Genomic DNA, 23,102 nt, shown 5'->3' with positions numbered 1-23,102 from the left:
TCCAACTGACTGTATGAAAGGTACCGTTGGCTCGATGGCGTCCTGTCGGGGTCATAAATCACACAGTCTCTCGACTATGGCAGGCTTCATCAACTCTACCAGACCTCGGAGAGCCTTTTTCTTACTCGTAATCGTGACAGAGATGTCAGCATGTCTAAAGAGATTTACAAGAGATTCTCACTCAAAGCAATTGTGAAAAAACAACTCCACTCACAGCTGCTGTAATATAGCAGGTTATTGAAGAAACATTCATCTCCAAAAGACCATCAAATTACAACTAATCCTGTTGAATGAGAGACATAGATCATATGAAACAAAACTTCTTACAAGGCCGTTATGAAAAGCATTAAAGTGGTCTAAATCAAGTTAAGGTCAATCCACTGCACTTTGTGTTGATTCAACTTTTATTTGGGATAAAAAATCTAGCGAAGCTCATTCGACTGTACTATATGTTACAATGCTGATTCAGGGGGGAAACAACACATTCAGGGTTACAAGTGAGGCAACTATAAGCGAAAGGGGACAATCTAACTTTAAAAATATTCATTCATACTCATTTCAGTAAATTTTTTGTGTAAAATGCATTTAAAGTTGTAATTATGTGTAAAATTTACTGAATTGACTGCACTATTTTTCTCTGTGTATAAAAATCTAAAACGACCACACAATGACAAGAACAGATTTACAGATCAAATAATACAATTTTAGTTTTAACAGAAAAATGTAGTTAACATTATTTAATAATTGTTTTTTAATTATAATTTGAAACTAATTAAAATTCACAGTATGTTTTTCAAGGTTCATATTAGGCTTTTAAAAACTAAAGGTTCCAAAAGGGAAGAACAATTATTGAACAGTTCTTAAAATAACCTTTTTTATTTTTATTCTTATTTTTTTTTTAATCTGTTTGTTAAGAATATTTTAAAATCTAAAGAGCCTTTTGTGGAATGGAAAGGTTCCAATGATGCTAAAGGTTTTTCAAAGATACCAATAATATATATATATATATATATATATATATATATATATATATATATATTATTCATTTTTTTTAAGAGAGAGTATGCTTTTAAAGGGATAGTTCACCCAAAAATGAAAATTATGTCATTAATAACTCACCCTCATGTGATTCCAAACCCGTGAGACCTCTGTTCATCTTTGGAACACAGTTTAAGATATTTTTGATTTAGTCCGAGAGCTCTCAGTACATACATTAAAGCTGTGTGAATGGTCTACTGTCCATGTCCAGAAAGGTAAGAAAAACATCATCAAAGTAGTCCACGTGACATCAGAGGGTCAGTTAATGACATAATTTAGATTTTTGGATGAACTATCCCTTTAAATCTTACAGAAATTGGTCCTTTTCACTTTCATTGCAGGTACCTCATTGCAACCTCGATTTGGTTTCTTCTTCTCTTTTAATGAGAAAGATTATGCAACAAATGCTGTCAGCTGAGTTTAACTCATATTGAACCCTTTAAAGCATCTTTTAAAATTATTACAGACCTTGTAGCAACGTTGAACAGATCTAGTACTCAATGGCAGTCACCCAGTTGTAGGAGTCATACTGTATGTTGTCATCTCGTTCGGCTTTACAGCAATAGTTCCCACGTGTGGAAGGTGACAAAGGGCAACTGATCTGACACATCAAAGCCTGTCAACATAACACAAACAATGGACATCAGCAGATTGTACAGTGATGTAAATCTGTCACTTTTTGACATTGAGATAATCATTTCAACATTCACAGTCTCAGGTTCTACCTTCCAATACTATGATACTTCTCATGAAAAAGATGTTGACCCGTTACGCATCTTGTGTGCATTAAATGTAGAGACATTTAACATCTCCAGAAAGATCTATCACTTGGATGAAGCCGTTGGGACAATACAGTGCAGCTCCAGTGTCTTGTGTATATATATTTTATATGTAAAGATATACAGTACACCCAGGACAGCAGCCGATTCACAAGTAATCAATCTTTATAGAGCAAAAATAGCCTTTAAAAAAGACGTGGGGTTTTTTTTATGGGTCAAAGTTGTCAACCCTGTCCAAGAACACCAACCACGGTGCTCCACATTCTTCAGATTCCTCATTTATAGAGGTTCTGTCCTGGGACTTGAGCCCTGTAAAACCAAGTGGTTCACTGAGCACCATCAGCACATCCAGCTGGTCTCAGGCCATGTAGGATACACTGACCTGAATGCTGTCTGTGTGGTTTGATGTTGAATATATTTAAGCCACATAGAAAATTAGTCAATCTAAGTTTGTGTGTCCTATTTCACACAAAACGGGAAAATTTAAATCCCTGTGAGACACAACTCACTGTTTTTCCATTTACCCAAAATCACTCAAATAAGCTCCCTCTTCGTTGTGGTTGTCTTTTTCATTTTTCTTCTCAATTTAAAACAGACAGTTAGACAAACAAACAAAAAATGTCGTATTACTTAAATGTAGCTCATTGTAGATTCCACCTATTCACAGAACTCAAAGCTTTTTACCCTCCACAATTAGCCTAAATAGCCAAAAGAATTTAAAACCGATACATTTTGCTCATTCACCTTATTTAGTGACCAGTGTTCTGTCTTTAACATCCCTACACCAGTAAGTGGCTATAAGTGACTTTTCGTGTAATATGAGTTAAATTATTTCCTTCAAATGATTCGTTCAAACACTGATTCATTCAGAAATGCCACAAACATATGTTGCGTGGAGAAAGGCGACGGATGATTCTGATGTGGTCCCAGATTTGGATATAATTTCGTTGAAAATAGACAAAGTGTCTTTGGGAATGTTGTGTCCAAAATGTACGGTAAGAAGGCCTACTCTACTCAGTATTTCATTATTTTATTTTTAAATTCAATTGTGCTACACTGATATTTCCAAATATTTCCATATTTATTTTGCATTAAGTTATATTTCATAAATACAGAATGCGTGTACATTCCCTTAGGTTCATATTACCACCCAGGAAAATTGGTAACTGCATGTCAAATGTTTCATGTTCCAAATTTATACATATCTAGAGATCAGCCAGTTGGCGCTGTTTACGAGACCATGAAGTGACCACTTTGGACGGATAAATATACTATAGATACTACATCAAAAATACATTTTCTCTGCCCGGATTTTAAAAGACCAACAAAAATAATGAGACTCTGCTGAAACATGAAATGCTATGAGCAAGATCTAAATGCTGACAAAGCTGATGGGTTTATTGGTCATTCAATAGAGTCTCGATTACATCTTTGCCTTGTTACAGACAAAACCAAATCATGAGTTTGTAATAATGACTGAAGCCTCATTTGAGTTGCTGTCCCATGATGACTGCTGGATAGTTGACCATCTGCCAATGAGTCTGGTTCTTTCCAGACCCCTGAAATCTTCCGGCTATGGGTACAGAAACCCCCTGCGGCCCCCAATGCAATTTGTCCTCAGACCCAACGCAGAACCACACACCAGATCAGGCGTGTGAGCAGATATGTGAGTATGTTCACCATAGAGAGCTGTTTCCGTCTATGCGGAGTGAGGGGGAACATATGTGACCGCTCCATGTCTGGCTGCAGCCTCTGCGGGAGGAAGTGGGATTTTTATTCTGCAATGGCTTTTCCAGGCGGAACAAGGAATGGGAAGGAGATGCAGAGGGAGAAAGAGGAGAAGGAAGAGGAGTCTAATTCCAGCCCCTCACAGAGACCCTTAACACAAAAGCATGTTATTCAGAGCCTGTCGGAGAAAAATCAGCAATTTCCAGATATTAAATGATGGATGAAATGAGTGTGTGTGAAGGGGGTATAGGGGGTCTTGTGGGTTGGGGAAGAAATAACTCCCAGAATCCTTATTAAAAACTTTAACTTTAACTCATAGAAGGATCTGATGAGTATCTTTATGTCTGGTTCATTTTCAAACCCTGGGCTCCGACCTTCAGGAATATTTGCTGACTTTTTTCTCTACTGTTGAGTTAAGTTAATTATGTTAATTTTAATTTTATGTTAATTATGTTAATTTTAATTACAATTAACAACTAACTTTTTATTTAGGCCTCTTTCTTATGTGAACATTATATTATAAATGTCATTGAAATGTTTTTCCATACCTTTATATGGAAAATTGTTTTTGCATGTATAGACTTTTTTGATGATGACTTTAATCTTAAAACATGAAAAAACATCATAAAATATTGTTACAAAGGGTGAAATTATAAACCATAAAGATATTGCATGCACAATGTTGGTAGGACATTTAAATAATAGTGTGAGTATAAAATAATTTTTCTAGACAGGTTCACATGGCCAAAAGTAGAAGAAACACCCAATTAATTTTTTCTGTACAAAATTCCAACACTCAGAAGTCAAAGTTGCTGTTATTCAACACAATATACTAAATTTAATCATAAAGATGACTGTCAAGAATCAGGTTAATAGCTTTGCTTCTGTGCTTATTTAGTGCATCAATTTGATATATGTTTAGAGAAAAAGTCGTCTGGTTTTTTAAAAGTTTACACTTAGTTGCGTACTTAAATGTTATTAATGGTGTCTCTGCTCTGAGATTGCACCTTAGCCAAGGACTAAATGTATGTCTTTGAAATCAGTCCATAAAAACAGCCTCTATGCTGATTCTGCATCTACAATTAACTCAAACAGTTCAATGTAAAAAATCATTTTCTTAATATTTTCTTTTTGTCTTGTTTTCAGCCCAAAAAATATATAAACATCCTATGGAAAGTATAAATTATTTTGAGAACCTAAATTACATAAAATACTGACTCCTCAGAAAAAAATACAATTTAATTCAAAGGGAATTTAGGAGAAGCTATTTTTTTATTATTATTATTCCGGTGGATTAAAAAAAAAAATCTTTTTGTTTGGCTTTTCAAGTAAATGTTCTTGTTTAGAATGTTTAGGTAATTCTATTGGAACAAAATCACTCAATAAGAAAATTTGTTTCACTTAGTGTACTTCAAAAACCAGTTTAGGCTAATATTCATATATACCAGCTTTTATTTATTCATTTAAAACCTGGAAAAACAGGAGTGGTTTTACTGGTGGAGTGGTGGGTGACAACTAAGCCTTTGCTTCTTGTCGGAAATTTGATTAAATGCGGCAAAGACTGGGCGACCCACATGTCTGGGAGTGGAGATTTTTCATTTTTCTTTAATACTCATGTTTAATTTCATGATTGGCTAAAGCTCCAGGTGGCTGCTTAATGTCCAACAGATGGGCCCCTCCGCAAACCCAATTTTCCATTGCAGGCTGATGGCAATAAAAGGAGGGATTTTCACAGTTCCGCAGGCACCCCTCGCATTTCCACTCTCCCAGGGGCAGAGAGAGAGTGAGCAAGACCGCAATGTTATACTTTGTTTTTATTAAAGTGTTTGATTGACAGCAAAGGAAGATTTTTCCAGTATTAAACTCTAGGCCCAATTGGATGGGACAAAGTACAGCAAGTCTTGATTTTGAGCTTCTGGGACTGGGTTATACCACCTTTCTCTTTCTGTTCCTCTGCCGTTCGCTCTCTTACTCCCTCCCTTTGCTTTTTTCGTGTCTGCTATGAAGCCAATGGGTCTGTGGTCAGCCACAGGGGGCTGACAGAGACCCTTAAGATCTCAAGGCTTCCTTTACAATCAAAACTTGTTAACTCACATTCTTACTAGAGGAATTGGATGGGATGGAGAGAGAAAGAGGGATTCAGAGGGAGGGAGGTATAGAAGAAGAGAGGATGCATCAAAGCCAGGGTCTTGAGAACACATGTTTGGGCATAAAAGTGTGTGTATGGATTAGGAGTGCTGTAAAACAAAGAAGAACCTATTCTCCTAAGGCCAGTCAAATGAGGAGATAGAAGCAGCTGCAAAGTCCAACTCCCTCTGTCCTCACTGACCTTTGACATCACTGTCCTCATCCTCTTCTTCACTGTAATATCAGGGGTCAGATGTCAAGACTGGTGCCCACTAAAACCTGAGGGAAAGTCATTTGAATCCAAGATTAGAGGTCAGTTCTTGGATACTTGATGTAATGGATAAAGTTTTCTCATTTATTACCAAATTTGCTTGTAATATTTACCTGATAAAAAGGAAGAAAAAAAAGCAGATCATAGTTATTTTGATAAAACTTTATAAAGTTGGTATAGCTTTATAAATTATAAAGTTGACGAAGCTGTTCAGTGTGGATATTTTTAAAATAATTACAGTAAATAAATACAGAAATAAAATGTGTTCTTCTTGTTTTGCTTTTATAACTAAAGCAAGTTAACATTCAGATTTGTTTGTGTTTCTTTAGAATTGTTAAACTTCATAATTGTTCGACTTTGGCACCAGTGTATATATTTTGTTTATTTGCATATATTTCTGAAACATGGAAACAGTTATATTGCTATTACTTGAGAGCTCTTTAACAAAAGAAAGCCTGACGAAATCTTGCCACATTAGTCATGCTCTACTGTTTTCTGTGTAACCCAGCATTAGGAGAGGGCAAATTAGCAGGCCTATTTCAACAATAGCAGCTCAATATTAGCCTCTCCAGCAGGAAACAATTAGCTAAAAGCAGGTATAAGTGGACAGGATCGTGTTTTCTGACTGAAGAAATGTTGACACAGAGGGAGCTGGCTAAAAACTCAAGTCACAGAAAAGGAGTTTTTTCTCTCCCACAGGTGTGTGAGTGTGTAAGTGTGTGTGTTGCAGGGATTAGACTTAGACAGAGCTGGAACTGGCCAGTCAGGCTCTTTGGACACCTGTCATTCCATCGTTGCTTTACTGCTTCCTGTCCTGTGGTATTCACAAGACTCCCTGCTGGATCTGTGAAAGCTTTACCAGAAGCCTGAGATATGGACTGATACATAAACACTCCCACAGAAAACAAAATGGATCTAATACAAAAAAACAAAACAAAAAAGCAAAGGGGAAGTAAAGAACGTCTTTATGCACTTCAAATCTGTTTGAAATCCAATAACTCAAATACCAAAAAGACAAAGTATTTTGATTGACACATATTATTATTGAGAATTGTCACAGGATCCTGGCTTTTCATTTTTGGACCATATAAAACATTCCAAATCCAAGCCCATTACCAAAGGAATGACTTGAGGATATTCATACCCTTTCCCTCTTCAGTATGCAGGTGCTGCTGGTTAGCATAACTAGGGCGCGTATTATTCCACTGAGAGAAGGTTTGTATTTTACTTCATATGAAATCAGTCAGATAATTTTTAAGGTCATACTTGTTTGTAACATTTTTGGTGGAGTTCATCATATGTGGAAAGTTTCTAATAGCTTTCTGATGTCTTTAATTACAGGTTTGACTCTTTCTTTGACAATAATATCCAATGACATCCACCGTACAGGTCAGTGTACAGTACTTTTATTCAGACACTTTTATCCTTAGCAGCTTGCGTTGCAGGTTTGAATTCTATGGTTTCATGCATTTGCTCGGAAATCAAACCTTTGTTTTTGATGCTAAAAGCGCCACGCTAGATATCATTTTCAACTTAATTTAACTTTCACTAACATGATTTTAAAGCCTTGTGTCCCAGAAACAGTCACCATTTTTTGTGCCATTCAGCTCTTGATCTCTTAACCTTAGTTAAACTGTATGCAAATTGACTGTATGAAAATGAATATTGGACCTGTTTCCATGAAGAAAGTGGTATTAGTGGACCAGTTCTGTTGCCATCAACTAGTCTCTACAGTGCAGTCTCCAGCCACAGGGGATGATGAAGCACTGTTGATGTTGGATAAGAGAAGCAGATGGAGAGGGAAGGAGTGAGTTAAATGATCTGAGAGCACTAGACTGGTTACAGTTCACAGACTCTATATTGAGCAAAATATGGCTGAGCTGAATAGAGGGATCCACTGAGTATGGGAGACTTTACTAAGAGTTTACTGAACGGAGACGAGAACAATGCTGACGATTTTAGGATAGTGACATTCAGCACTACAGAAAATCACATTTTGGAAAAATTTTTGATTACCTGTTTACTTGGATTTAGATAACAATGTATTGTACTCTAGGAAAATTTGTCAGTATATAGTAGGGCTGGGCGATCATTTTATTTCACGGTAACAATATATATCACAATATTGTCATTTTTGCTTTAAATTAGGTTTTTATGATAACATTAAAACGTCATAGTTCTTGTAACCAGAGTCAATATCACCAAAAACCTAATATTAGTAAAAAAAAAAAAAAAAAACAGTCAGCGCTTAAATAAGAATAAGAAACTAATTACATGTGATAAAAAAAACTAAATCTACTGTAGAATATATAAATAGGAAATGCTACATGCATAAAGTAATCAAAGTTACAAAAGTGATTTAGTCATGAGCAGTGAGAGATTTTCTCTCAGTTGTTTGCTTGATTAACATGAATGACTGCTGTCACTTTAAGAGCTGCCCGGATCCAATATACTGTTACAAGTGCTTTCTTTCTCAGCTGTTTGCTTTCACTTGCAAAGATGGGCTTTTTGACTGTTCAAGGCCTATAAAGTGGCAAAAATAACTCAGTTCAGTACTTCCACGCTTTATGAAACAGTCTCTCAGATGGCGTTCGCATATAGAGAAATGAGTTCTCTTTTGCTGCTGATTGCATTTCAACGTCTTAAAATCACTTGTTTTTAAACAGCAATGTATAAAAAATCCTCCAACCAAACATTTTTTGTGACCACACAGCAACATCACATGTAACAGCGATAGAGACGATAGTTGAATATCTCTAGCAGTTAATCGTAAATCATATCATAATTGTTAATCATAGCTGATGACCCTGGACAGGCATTTACATTAGACGGAAGGGGGTTGGTGTGCTTGTGTGTGTATGTTTGAATGTGAGTAAGAGCTTGTGGGCAGAGGTAAAGTAGAGGACACTGTCTCCCAAACTCAATCTACCTGCAGATCTCATCAAGACTGAATTTACAGAATCCAACTTACTACTGACTCCCTTCCCGTTCATCTTTCAATCTCTTTCTCAATTACTCTTGCAGACCTCTCACAGTCTGTCTGACTTCATTTAAGCCCTCGAACTCAAGATTTTTCAACCCTGACATATACATAATTTGGTTTAAACAATGTTTTGAAATTTTAATTGGCATAAATAAATAAAAATAACAATAATTGTTGCATAATAACAAACAACTCCTTGACATGAATGTTTGATCGTACTGTAGGAATGTGTTCTGATAGGGAAAAAGCCTATGTTTTGACATTTGTAAATAAAGTTCAGTGTAGTGCATACAAAATATATGCATCATAGACAAACTCAAAAGAACACAAACAGATTCTTTGCTGGTTAGCAAGCAAGTCACTTTTTTCTTTCATTTTTTCTTTCATTCGCTGTTTTTAAATTACAAATCATCCTCTTCATTCTTACCACTTATGTATAAAAGTATATCACCTCTATATAAAACAAAAAAGAGGTTATGATGAAATTCACATAGTTTTTGGCTTCTAAATATGGAAGTGTGGAATGCAGTGTAGTTGTCCATTATGACGCCATCCACCAGAAAGTTGTAACTTGGTTAAGAAGTGTTGCATTCAATTAAACAGCTTATTTACAGCAAATTTACACTAAATTTTTAGTACGCTCCGGCGCGCTCCTTCAGGCAGATGTGATGGAAATGCTCTTTTACTCTCTCTTCTCCTCCTCATTAACTTCTTAATGCAGTTTTTCTTTCTCTGTCTTTGTTCTGAAAGAAAAGAAAACAAAGTGATCAGAGAATGAGTAGCTTGTAGGTTAAAGGGTCTTTATACATCTTGTACATCCATTCATTTTACAGACACATAAAAACAATTATCTCATTAGATGTTTAAACACATTAGGACACTGATGAGCAGTTGAACTCCGACCGTCATTACCAATAGGTCAGATTTATTCAGACGTCTGAACCGTAATCAGGACCATCTCAAAGATAGATCTCATTTTGGGAATCTGATCGCTTTGGAGTGTTAGGGGTCTTACCATAACGTCATCTTTGGCCACAAATATCCACCTGGTACATATTAATCAATTGCCACTTCTGGCTGTGTGTTTTGCCATTACTTTGGCATAGTTTGGCAAGTTTTTGTGCTTATTCCCTTTTTCTGAATAAGTAGCATAAAATCTGTTCATTCCATAATACATCAGGTCTGTGTAGAAATGAAAACTTTTAGGGATTATGATAGCTCTCTGTCAATAAAAATTGATATCCAAATTTAACAATTATTTTTCAATTTGCATTTAATTAAATGTACCAATTAAAAACACATAAATCATGCATTTCAAAATAATTAGGGCCATCAGAACATATAATAAAAAATAAAAAACAAAATAAAATCAATCGCATGATTTTTGGGTAATTAGTTTTACATTCATTTTAATACATTATTTTATTTAAATCATTTTAATAATGCTGATGCTAATTTTATAGCTGTTAGATAGATGCAGGTCTTGATTTCTTTAAAAAAAAAAAATATATATATTTTTTTATGAAACCTAATGTGTTTTTTCTGGTTTGCCATTTATGAAGGGGTACTTGAGCTTAATACCTGTGGGACTTTAGGTGTACATATTTTAAGAAAGACTGATCTATAACAATGGACTAAGAGAGAAGAATCTTAAATTTAAATTTAACTCATAACAGAAGAATAAGTGCTTTCAGCTGATAAAACAAAGTCTTTTAAATGTTTGCAGTTGAACACTGACAAATTTGAGTTCACCAGCTCTCATTAATTGGTCGCAGCCGATGAAATTTTGATTAATAAATAAATAATCCTCTGTGGCCCATCGAATACGGCTGTATTATTCCAGTAATAGCATATGAAATGCTAGATGAAAGGATGAATCTGGAGTGTTTTCATTAAACTGTGGTGTTTAAAGGGTCTGTTCAGGATTAGCCGTCATAATGATGATGAGGGTGTTGAAGGCTTTGGTGGAACTCAGGACATTTGTGAACTGCGCAGGAAGACATTGAGCTTGTCAGGGGAATAGACCAGATGTTTCTAGTGCGCTGCACAAACACAGCAGACACATAGCAGCCTGTGCAGAGAGTGTTCGTGTCATTTTGTTTACCTCTCTATGAAAATTTTGTCTAGAGAAAAAATAAATCGCTTGTTTTCATCACAGAGGCTCATGTAAACACTTTCGTTAAGAATGCGGTGGATGTTAATTAATGTGGTTGAAGTCAGACCAAGTATATTAAGGGTTTTGCCAAGTTTCAGTGCCAAAGTGATCTGTATTTATGATCTGATGACATCAAGAAATCAAGAAATTATGCTAATGTGAGCTCAGACAGCTATATGAATATCTGCTTATCTGTCAATTGCACACTCAGAACGGTTCATTGTATCAGTCACTAGAATAGTATGATAAATGGCATTTAAAGAGATAGCGCACCCAACTATGAACATTCTGTCATCATTTTGTCACCCTCATGTCGTTCCAAACCTGTGTGGCTTTCTTTTCTTTTGTAGAATGCAAATGATGATATTAAAAAAAAAAAAAAAAGTTTTTGTACATACAATAAAAACCCCCACTGATTTTTATCGTTTGGACAAAAATATATTTAAATTATCAGTTTCAGAGATGAAAGAAAGTCATATAGATTTAGAATGACATTATGGAGAGTGTTTTTTTTGGGGGGGTTAAGTTCATGAATCAGTAACAATGCACTGACCTCTGACCTGTCACAAAAAAACAACTTATAACTAAACACCTAATTTTACAAGTATTGACTGTTCTATAAATGTCAGTCAGATTTGATCTCTATCTAACCTGTCATACATTTTGACAGCAACATTTCATTTTTTTCTACTCACCAGTCGTCTCTGGTTACTAAGGCAGAATGTGCAGATCTGTTTGGGCTGTGAGTTTTCTGAGTCTGAGCTGGGTGTCAAGCTCTTTGGAAGATTGTGGAGGTGATGATACAAGGCTCCCGAGCTCCTAAGGCAAGGTTGGCTATCTCCACACTCCTCTCCAACCAGCAGCACATTCCCCAGGTGTGAGATGTAGCTGGAGGCCAACCTCAGCGTCTCAATCTTAGACAGCTTCCTGTCAGCTGGTTCGGTAGGTATGAGTGTCCTCAGAGCAGTGAACGCCGTGTTCACACTGTTCGTGCGATCCCGCTCTCGGGCGTTCGCGGCGTTCCGCTGGTGTATCTCCACGATCTGAGAACGGAGCTCGCTGGGAGCTGCTACAGGTCGGCAGCTGTATCTCTTTTTTCGAGCACCCAACTTAAATGCGCCATAGCCGTGGCCAGCCATTCGGAAGGACTTGTCATCAGATCCAGAACCCTCACTGCCGTTGTCATCATCCTCGGAGTGCATGCTGATCTCAGAGCACAAGAAATGACTTGGGGTTGGTCGCACCACTGCAAAAGACATACTCAGCACCTTACAGGACCCCTGGACTTTGCACAAACACAGGAGTGAACTCAATCCCAATTTCTAATCATACACCCCAGTCTAAACTATTGTCTACATGCGAAGTGACTAGCTTCTGTAACCAGTCCTGCTTTAGGGATCCAACCAATCCAGCGATGCTTGACCGAGTCACTTCTGACTCACTCATTCATAAGAAATGCTCTTTTCTCCACTGTCATCGGTTATTTGGGCTCACAGCATGCCAAGTTGTCTCCCATACGTGTGTGTGTGAATGAGTTTGTGAGCTCCAGATCCTTCAGTTCCACGTGTGATTTCAGCTGAGTGTTTCCTTATGCCTTGGATTTATAGTCAGGGGGTGTGGCTGGGGTCCGCTCTCACTTTAACCACCATAAATGTGAAATCCAGTGAGCAAGTGGGAGGAATGAGAGAATATGGTGACTCCCCTCTCTCTCCTTCTGTCTCTTTCACTCCACATTAGTATTTTTAAAAACTTGACCCTGAAATGCTTCCACTGAAGATTAATCTGTATGATAGATTGCTTCATTTCTTTCAGTGCATTACTTTTTTATTCCTTTCACACTGAAATTTCAATTCAATCTATTACATTTCCACTTTTCCCCCCTTACAAACGTGAATTGTCAGAGCCAGATGCTCATGAATCAATCCAATCCGAACCTAAATACAGCATTTAGTCTGTGGACGTTAGCCCAGATCATTTTGCCTTTGGCACCACGGTCACAGGAGGCCTGACAAATGATTGCATAGTTGCTGAGGGTTAATATCACAGGATATTATGCAACATTCATAATATAAATTCTTCATAATTCATAATATTAGTTCTTGTGTATGGGGATTGTTCACTAGCAGCTCTAGTGCTGATTAAACAGGAAGTGCCCTGGGCTGGGGAGGGTTTGCACTGTAAGCTCATAATGATGCTTATAATGGTTGAGTGGAGGTTATAGGTGGATTGGTTGTTTGAAAAGCTGTATAACAGTTATGGGCACACTTACATTTAAACTTAGAAACATGGAGAAATGGCAACCTGGTCAATCCAAAGTTTTGGAATACTTGTACCAAATTTGTCACTACCAAAACACAGTAATAATCATTTAAGTAGAAGGGTAATATTGACCTATTAAAATTTAGCTTTCATCTACATTATAAATATATATATTTTTGTTGTTATTTAATTTAAAAAATTAGAGGTAAATAAATAATAATTTAATTTTTAACAATATTTCAAGTGTAATTTATGAGATTTGTTGTATTTCTAATCCAGTTTTCCTTTGTAAAAGGCAAAAAGGTTATAATACTGATTTCAAAGTTAAGGATTCATTAGTTTGAACCAAAAACTACCATAACACCTTAGTTGATTATTCAGTATACTTTATTTTTGACAAAACATCCAATGCTCTGGTAGTGACGGCACATTTTCTGTAGTGACAGTAATGCTTTGGTAGCAACAACATCACACTACAGATTTTTAACTCACATACTAAAACACTACTATAAAGATAAACTGCAGTGCTTTACAAATATAGGACAGGAAGAGCTAAATAAACGTATCACTGTATCTAAACCAAAAACATGTTTATTAGATCCTGTACCCACTAAATTACTGAAAGAGTTGTTACCTGTAGCCAAAGAACCGCTTCTCAATATTATTAACTCGTCGTTATCTTTAGGTCACATCCCAAAACCATTCAAGCTGGCGGTTATTAAGCCTCTTATTAAGAAACCAAAACTAGATCCTAGTGAACTGGCAAATTATAGGCCTATTTCAAATCTTCCATTTATGTCTAAAATTTTAGAAAAAGTTTTGTCTGCTCAATTGAGCACCTTCCTGCACAAAAATGATCTGTATGAAGAATTTCAGTCAGGTTTCAGGCCCCACCATAGCACAGAAACTGCACTTGTTAAAATTACAAATGACCTGCTTCTTGCGTCAGATCAAGGCTGCATCTCATTTCTAGTTTTACTTGATCTTAGTGCTGCGTTCGACACCATAGATCATGACATACTCATAGATCGATTACAAAACTATACAGGTATTCAAGGGCAGGCTCTAAGATGGTTTAGATCCTACCTGTCCGATCACTACCATTTTGTTTACTTAAATGGGGAGTCATCTCATTTATCATCAGTAAAATATGGAGTGCCACAAGGATCCGTCCTAGGTCCCCTTCTATTTTCAATATACATGTTGCCCCTTGGTAATATTATTAGAAATATTAGCTTCCACTGTTATGCTGATGATACTCAGCTATATATCTCAACGAGACCAGATGAAACCTCTAAATTATCTAAGCTAACAGAGTGTGTTAAAAATGTAAAAGATTGGATGACCAATAATTTAACAGAAAAAATAACAGAGATATTAATTATTGGACCAAAAAACACTACACAGAATCTTGTAGATTACAATCTGCAACTAGACGGATGTACTGTTACTTCTTCTACAGTCAAAAATCTGGGTGTTATATTAGACAGCAACTTGTCTTTTGAAAATCATATTTCCCATGTTACAAAAACTACATTCTTCCATCTTAGAAACATTGCCAAGCTACGAAACATGTTGTCTGTTTCTGATGCAGAAAAGCTAGTTCATGCATTCATGACCTCTAGACTGGACTATTGTAATGCACTTCTAGGTGGTTGTCCTGCTTCTTCAATAAACAAGCTACAGGTAGTCCAAAATGCAGCGGCTAGAGTCCTTACCAGGTCAAGAAAATATGATCATATTACCCCAATTTTACAGTCTCTGCACTGGCTACCTATTAAGTTCCGTATCAGTTACAAATTATCATTACTTACCTATAAGGCCCTAAATGGTTTAGCTCCTGCGTACCTAACTAGCCTTCTACCACGCTACAATCCATCACGCTCTCTAAGGTCACAAAACGCTGGACTTTTGGTAGTTCCTAGGATAGCAAGTCCACTAAAGGAGATAGAGCTTTCTCACGTTTGGTTCCCAAACTTTGGAATAGCATTCCTGATAATGTTCGGGGTTCAGACACACTCTCTCTGTTTAAATCTAGATTAAAAACGCACCTCTTTCGCCAAGCATTTGAATAATGTATCTTAAATTGTGAGTATAGTTGGGTTGAACTAATTAATTTTACTTTGTTGGAACAGCAGCTATGCTAATGATGTCTCTATTTGTTTCTATGTTTTGCTATGTAACTAGGATTTACACAAGCTCCAGTCTGGATCCAGAACACCTGAGAAGAGATGATGCTGACCCTCAGAGGACCCCAGATGATGCTAACCCTGAATCAACAACAGAACTAACAAATATTGCTACAAGTGTGACTGCATCATATAATAATTATTAATTGTTAATAATATTAATAATGTTCATCATCTTGCTGACTACGACTTGTATAAGTTTTCTACAAATCCTGTCATATGTGCACAAACTGACAGTCACCACTTATAAGCTATTACTAAATATTGTAGAAATTTTCTGTAAAGTTGCTTTGTAACGATCTGTATTGTAAAAAGCGCTATACAAATAAACTTGAATTGAAAACTTGAATTGAACTACAAAAAAAAAAATAAAAAAAATTCTTCCCCAAATATGAGGATTATGTGTTGCCTTTTGTCACTACTTAAACAATAATGACATGTTTTGGTTGTGACTGTTAAACTAAATGTTCTGGAATACAGAAAAAAAAGTGTTAGGTAGTGAGTTTACTTAAAGTTACACACAGATTTTTCAGACACATTTACCTCGAAGAGATGGGACCTATCTACTCATACAGGAATATTTCCTGATCATAAATTTAGGGCTGTAGTTAAAATCTATCTATCTATCTATCTATCTATCTATCTATCTATCTATCTATCTATCTATCTATCTATCTATCTATCTATCTATCTATCTATCTATCTATCTATCTATCTATCTATCTATCTATCTATCTATCTATCTATCTATCTATCTATATAATTAAGATACTTTTAAAAACAACAATGGAAGAAGATACAAAAACAATTTAATATCATTTTCATAAATTGAAATTTAGGGTTCAGGACAGCCACCTCCCAACTGGAAGTACCCGATAAATAATGGTTTTATATATATTAATCTTACTAATTATTTTAAATATTATTGTTGGTTTCAATAGATAATAGAAGCATCTCAGTAAACATCTAAGATTTTAATACTTAAATGCTTCTTAAATGTGTTTTTATGGTTGTGGGACAGCAGTTTGCACCCATTCTGTAGAATGGTCCATATACTTAACCAGAATGACTTATTTAGATGAAAGAAATAATAACAAAGACTTGTGTCAACAGTATGAGCAAACTTGCATAAGTAATGCTGTGTATTCTGAAACTTAATGTCTATAAATCAGAGCAGATCGGTAGTTCGTTCTTCTCTACATCTGATTATAATTCCTTTCTCTGGAACATCTGTGGTAAAACGTCATCCCAGCATTAAGTGCCCTTCTCCTTGTACCCTATGTAGTTGAACTCTTCTGGCATTGGTCAGGAAACTGTCAAAATCCATCACTAATCCTTTGCTCAGGACTGCAGATGGTTGTCATGGATGTCTGCCGGACGTACGTCCAGTCAACTTGGGACTCCGCTGTCTAGCCATAGTTGGGGACAGGCCAGCAACCACGCCTGACAGGACAGGGCCTCTGCAGCTGGCTCATTTAGTGTAAGATGAGATGGATTTAGGGTGGAGGGAGAGAGAGAGGGATACAGAGACCCTATCAGCCGTCTCATTTTAACGTGCATATCACTTTACGTGTCACGCAAGAGGTCTAATTAGTAATGAATTGTGACCTCATCAGTCAAATCTATAGACTGGGGCTGTTTCTGTAAAATAGGGCAATGCTGTTTAGAGTAGGTCAAGTAAGCTCAACCCCTCAGTCGACCTAGGAGAAATAATCTGGCGTCTATCTCATCTCTCCACTGCTGACTGGTAATTGCCTTTCTGCGGCCTTGCCTCTGACTTCCAACCCCTCTATTTCAGGAGCAGAAATGAAGTCAGTCTTCACTGAAATTCCATGCCGTAATCGTCCCGTTCCTCGGAAGCCAAAGAATTCAGACGGCAAAGCAGGTCAGTGGGGTTTTGAGATGGAAAAAGTGAACCGTTTAGAAACTTCTGGAATTCTGTGCCCTTCAGAGCTTTTCTGACAGATCTACCTTACAGGATCCTCATCAAACATTGATAATATAATATAATATAATATAATATAATATAATATAATATAATATAATATAATATAATATAATATAATATAATATAATATAATATAATATAATATAATATAATATAATATAATATAAAATAATATAATATAATATAATATAATATAATATAATAATTTTATATTATAGTTATACAATTTGAGAGGAAACAAATTGTAAAGTGAACAAGTTAACACAATCATCAAAGTTAACATCAGTACTGCTTTGGAACGATACCTATTGCGAAAAGCACTATAAAAATGTTGTTGAATTACTGTAATATTAGAGAGTATAAAAAATAGTTATTACAAAATCAGTATTTTCCTGATAATATTTTAATTTGTTACTTTGACTTATACAGAAATAATATAAAAGCCGGTTATTTGATTTGGCAGACAGCATGTCTTTATGTTTTCAGTTTCTTTCTCACATAGTATAAATTAGTCTTTATGTATGAAAATATATGGCTGCTTTTACAGTATATATTAGGAAGGGGGTCATCATATTTAGTGGCCTGTGGAGCCCTGCCAACATCTTATGTGACAGCCATTAGTCAACAAGCATTTTCTCACATAATGGAGTGTGTCACTCAGAATAAGTCATTACAAGTGAACCGTGAGACATGTTGCTTTACTCACACTTTGTAACCCAAAGAAGGAGTGTAGTTGGTGATGTGGCAAGTACTAGAGGGGGTAAGTCAAGGCCTTATCTTTGAAGATTGCCTTGTAAAGCAGGCAGCTGGTGTGGGCAATCCCACTGCAGCTCTTCAGCATGGGCTTGTAAAATCCACCTCCACCCCTTCTAACTGGAGCCCTGGGACTAACCTGTGGCCCCGCTAACAATGGCTCACTGCTAATTTAGTGACTCTTTTAAATTCAAAGCATTCTCCTCTTTGTTCACTCTTCATTGTTGGAACACTTCATATATCTTCTCCAGGTGCCACACCAGAACTAAATCTTAAAGGGATAGTTCGCCCAAAAATGAAACATCTGTCATTATTACCAAAATGCAAAATATGTATTCCTCTGCTTGCAAACAAAGTACTCTGTTGTGAATACACGTCGAAGACTGACAGGGAAGAGAAGAAAATGTTGAATAATTTTTTTTTTGTAAATTCTTTTTTTTTTTCACACAAAAAGTATTCTCGTAGCTTCATAAAATTAAGGTTGAACCACTGATATCATGATGGACTATTTTAACAAGGTCCTTACTACCTTTCTATGCAGGATCAGAAAGCTCTCGGATTTATATCTTAGTTTGTGTTCTTATGAGTTTGGAATGACATGATGGTGAGTAATTCATGACAGAATTTTCATTTTTGTGTGAACTATCCCTTTAAAACCTCTGATCATCATTTAGGATGCAACCACTTCACTAATTTGCAGCTTCACGCTTTTTATTTTAGTGATATATAATATATATATATAATATATATATTATATATATATATAATTATTATTATTATTATTATTATTAAAAACTGTACAAAGGTTTTAAGAAAAGTATTTAATGTTTTTAATTAATAGTTTAGAGCTAATAATGATGAGTTAATAACTAATGACTTATTAACAGATACTTTCATTATCAAAAATGCACTTAAAATGAATGTTTTCACTGATATAGTATTAGTTAAAAAAAATTCTAAGTGGTTCAGATTTTTTTTTAAATATGTCCCGAAATGTAAGATTTCAGGAAAAATGCCGGATTTTGCAAGCTTTTTAGAGAAAAATCACACATTTACAGGCACAAATACTTCTCAAGGCGGTGGCTAGCTTGACAGGAAATTTGCAATTTGCAGCTATTATTTTTTATTAATGGTGATTACCCAGCAACATCGCTGATTCCTGCTCGACCAAGGCAGAATGTCAGAGTGCACAAGGTCACATATGTTTCCATTACAACATTCACCAGCATGGTCCATGACATATGTTCATTACATTACACATTACATTTGAAATATGTTCATTACGTAACATCGTGTATCAGTGATTCACAGAAAACATGAGTAACAGTGAGTGTACAACCTTGACTGTCTGTCTTCAGCATTTGTCTTTCATTTAAATGCTAATCGAATTAGATGCATAATAAAATCTAGCTGAAATATCCAGTCATGATTATACATAAAAATGACTATGCTTTTTAAATTACAGCTGCTTAGCTCAGTAGCAGCCAGAAACACACAGACATCTCAAACATATCTGAATGGAAATGAACCTTAAATGGAAACTGGAGGTTTTCCTTTGCCGTTCATTCCATCATGGACCGTTTCCAACAACGTTTCATCTCCATCAACATTGCACGCCCCACTTTGCTGCTTGTGGTCATTTGTAATGTAAGCAGTAGCTAACTGGCTGCTTATATCATCTTTTGCAGTGAGACCAATGAGCTCATTTTTTTTGGCTGTATGGTCCTGTTAATGTAGATTAGGGCCCAAAAACCAGTCAATCCATTTTGGGTGTGGGTGAGTACATGCAGATGGATTTTTTTGAACAAATATTTGCTGGAATCTCGCACGGCTCCATTATGTATGGTGTAAAAAACAAGAATTGAGTATAATGTACAATTGTGTCTGCTTTATCCTCAAGCATTGGCTCGGTTGTCTCTTTTCTTTATAGCGTTTGGCAAAATTGCTCGACTATAGTTGGCCATATCAGAAATAATATGAAAACGCTTATTGCAGGCCATAAAATGTTCAGATGATTTACAAAATGGCCTCTGTAAATTTGGCATTGAAGCCTATAGTAAATTGTCAATAAAACGTATGAACTTTCAAATGTACTTTTTGAAGCTTAACAGGAAGTTTTTGCTGTTAGTTTATGATGGTGCTTTAGTACGTTTGATCATGCGGTCTATTCATAATTGAAACTGATTCCTGTGTGTGTGTTTGAGAGATCTTTCGGACATATGCTTGTCATTATCCATTGAGAAAAAGCTCTGAGTGAGTGTACAGGAAATCCACAAGGCATATATCAGTCATAGACTGGCGGAACATTTGCCCTCACACATCCTTTTTCAAAACGTACATTCTCAATAGCATCCAAAAACAAATAATTGCGGTCACTCCGCCATCTGAAATGAATTGCCAAATTGCACCCTTTATGCCGCCTCATTTCAGATACATTTGTGTTGCTGAGTTATGCCTGAAACTGGCTCGAGACAGAGAGGGAATATCAGCACTTCATCAGCACCACAAGAAAGAGTACCATCAGTGCTGGATCCGTCGTCATGGTATGATAATGGATGAACTGGACATTTTACTGGTAATTTGTAATGATGCAGTGTGGAATGAAGCTGACGGTACCAATTCTAAGGTGTTTTGATGAACAGTGTGGATGAGACATTATGATGTTAATGGGAGAAATCATAACAATCAGCGCCTGTAGGTTGTAGTTACGAGATTTCATTTTCATAGAGGCATTGCATGTTTGTTTACTCTTGAATATGTATGTGAAAAATACATTTCGTTGGTGTAATTTGATGTAAACAAGTACAATTTATGTGCATATTGTTGTCTGATTAGAATTCTCATTTAAATTTGAATGCATCATTGATGAGTAGTTTCACTAATGTTTTTCTTTTCCCATTCAGGTAAATAAGAGCTGTACTTGAATTACTGCAACACTTATCTTGCATTATTTGGATTTGATTTGCATTCATCATTTAGATTATCCGTGATTATTTTGAAAGTTTTCATTTCATAACTATTTCCTTTACTGAGGTGTAACTCGCATAATCAGATGTGCAGTTTTTTTTTCCTCAAGATGAGTTGGAATGGTGCCTTGTTGATTTAACCTTTGCCTTGAAACCGTCTTCCAGGAGAATCATGCATAAGTTCATATGAAATGTCCTAAGGGCAGCCTGCAGAGATTACAAATCACACAAATGTGTTTGTAATGGCTGTAAAATAGAAAATAAATGCAGGGAAAGTGCAGTTTACAGCTCAGATCCTCTGTACGCTTGATGAAATACGATAAATTACGGCCAAAAAAACCTTCTTTTCTCTGCACTGGAACTTGAAAAATATTTTTTTTCTTCTTTTTTTTTTTCTAGATGAGAAGTTCTTATTTTATATTTAAGCGTTGCCTGGCTGTCTTTAAATGGTAAGGAGGAGCTTTAGGACTGAACTGAGAATGTTTCAAGACTTTTCATTTCTACAACACCCAAACCTTTCAATGCTGCCCTCAGGAGTGATTCCTTGGTACATGCTTCATGGCGTAAGATGTTTTACTTACAGCAACACTGCATTTTTATGGGCCTGCCAGAGACCAAAATTAAAGTCTCCCCCCCCCCCCTGATTTCCCTCAGAACAGCAGCCATACTGATGTACTGGATACATGGTCATACAATGGTCATACAATCATACACTGGTCATACAATTTTAAAGAAACACTGGTGTTAAAATAAATAATAATAATAATAAAAAATAAAAATGCAGTTGTTAACAAGTGGCTAAAACAAGGTTACAGAAGTTGTCCGGGACATGAAACATCATCACGCCAACACGGTAAAGTCTAGTCACTAGTCCAGTGACTTTGCTTTCACAGCATTGTTGTGTTTATAATTCAACAACTGCACTCTTAAAAACTTTTTTTTTTTTTTTATAAATAAAGTCTGAAAGAGTCTGCTGGTGTGACTGTGGTGTAGTTCATGTATATCCTAACCTTTTTACTTCTGCCAGTTGTATTTATTCTTCAAAATTCATAAAAGTTTTGCTTATTTGTGATGATTAAGTGAACAAAGCATGTAAGAATCATAAACAACAATCCAAAAGATTTTTGTTGAGGGAACCAGAATGACTGCAGTGTTTTATGGTATAAGACATTGTAAATTTTTTTATATATTTTTTTTACTTTAGTTTTTCATTGTCTTTTTTTTTTTTGGAAGGAATATTTTGACTAGTGCATAATATATAGTTTGCTTGTGCATTTGTGCCCTTTTGATGTTATGCATATTTTTGATATGTATATTCTCATATGTCTAGTAATTCTTCATCATATTTTCATCAACAATATGTTTTGATTCAGTTCAAAGATCTATTGTCATTATGTAAATTTTCAGGCTCATCTAATCACTGACAAAATCAAAAACACTTTATTAATAAACTTTTTTTCCCATAATCCCACTGACGAGATTACCATTGCTTTTTTTCTTTTCTTTTTTTGTCTGTGCATGACAACTGAAATGCTTGATTTTAAACGTCTCCTGTATTTACAATAAGTGAGCAGAGAGTTTGAAAGTTTGGAATATATTTCCAGCCGTCAAGTTCACTCAGAAGTCATGAGCTAAGTGGCCTCAGAGCCTTTCAAGGCTCCGGTTCTGTGACCGTGGATATGCTTAGTTTCATTCACCGAGCTGATGCTAGAACTGACAGAGGATGGAGGGTCTTCCAGCCAGCGAAATGTGCTTCTGCCACTTTTGTCTACTCTGCTCATAAAGTTCAACCATATATGCGTGGACAGAGGCTCCTTGTGAAAAACAAGATGGGCATGGAGAGCTTTGCCAAGAGAAACATAAGTAGACAGAAAAGCGTGCACAAGCCTGAGGAACATTCTTCTCT

General features: G+C 35.9%; 1 protein-coding gene and 1 long non-coding RNA gene across 2 annotated transcripts; one reads left to right on the top strand and one right to left on the bottom strand.

Annotated features, from left to right (window-relative positions):
• The first annotated feature begins 7,177 nt into the window (after positions 1-7,177).
• LOC132157790 (uncharacterized) lies at positions 7,178-21,048 on the top strand. Its single transcript, XR_009437617.1, has 3 exons — positions 7,178-7,332; positions 17,328-17,414; positions 20,661-21,048. It is a non-coding gene; the product is annotated as an uncharacterized LOC132157790 (long non-coding RNA).
• On the bottom strand, positions 8,810-12,366 carry LOC132157789 (basic helix-loop-helix transcription factor scleraxis-like). The gene is made up of 2 exons (XM_059567073.1): positions 11,777-12,366; positions 8,810-9,669 (listed from the first exon to the last, which is right to left on the bottom strand). The coding sequence occupies exons 1-2, from the start codon at positions 12,338-12,340 to the stop codon at positions 9,631-9,633; spliced, it is 603 nt and encodes a 200-aa protein (XP_059423056.1). The 5' UTR covers positions 12,341-12,366; the 3' UTR covers positions 8,810-9,630.
• Positions 21,049-23,102: the final 2,054 nt, after the last annotated feature.

This window comes from Carassius carassius, chromosome 15 (genome assembly GCF_963082965.1).
Source record: "Carassius carassius chromosome 15, fCarCar2.1, whole genome shotgun sequence".
NCBI classification, from domain to species: domain Eukaryota; kingdom Metazoa; phylum Chordata; class Actinopteri; order Cypriniformes; family Cyprinidae; genus Carassius; species Carassius carassius.
This window is presented reverse-complemented; position numbering and strand designations above follow the sequence as displayed.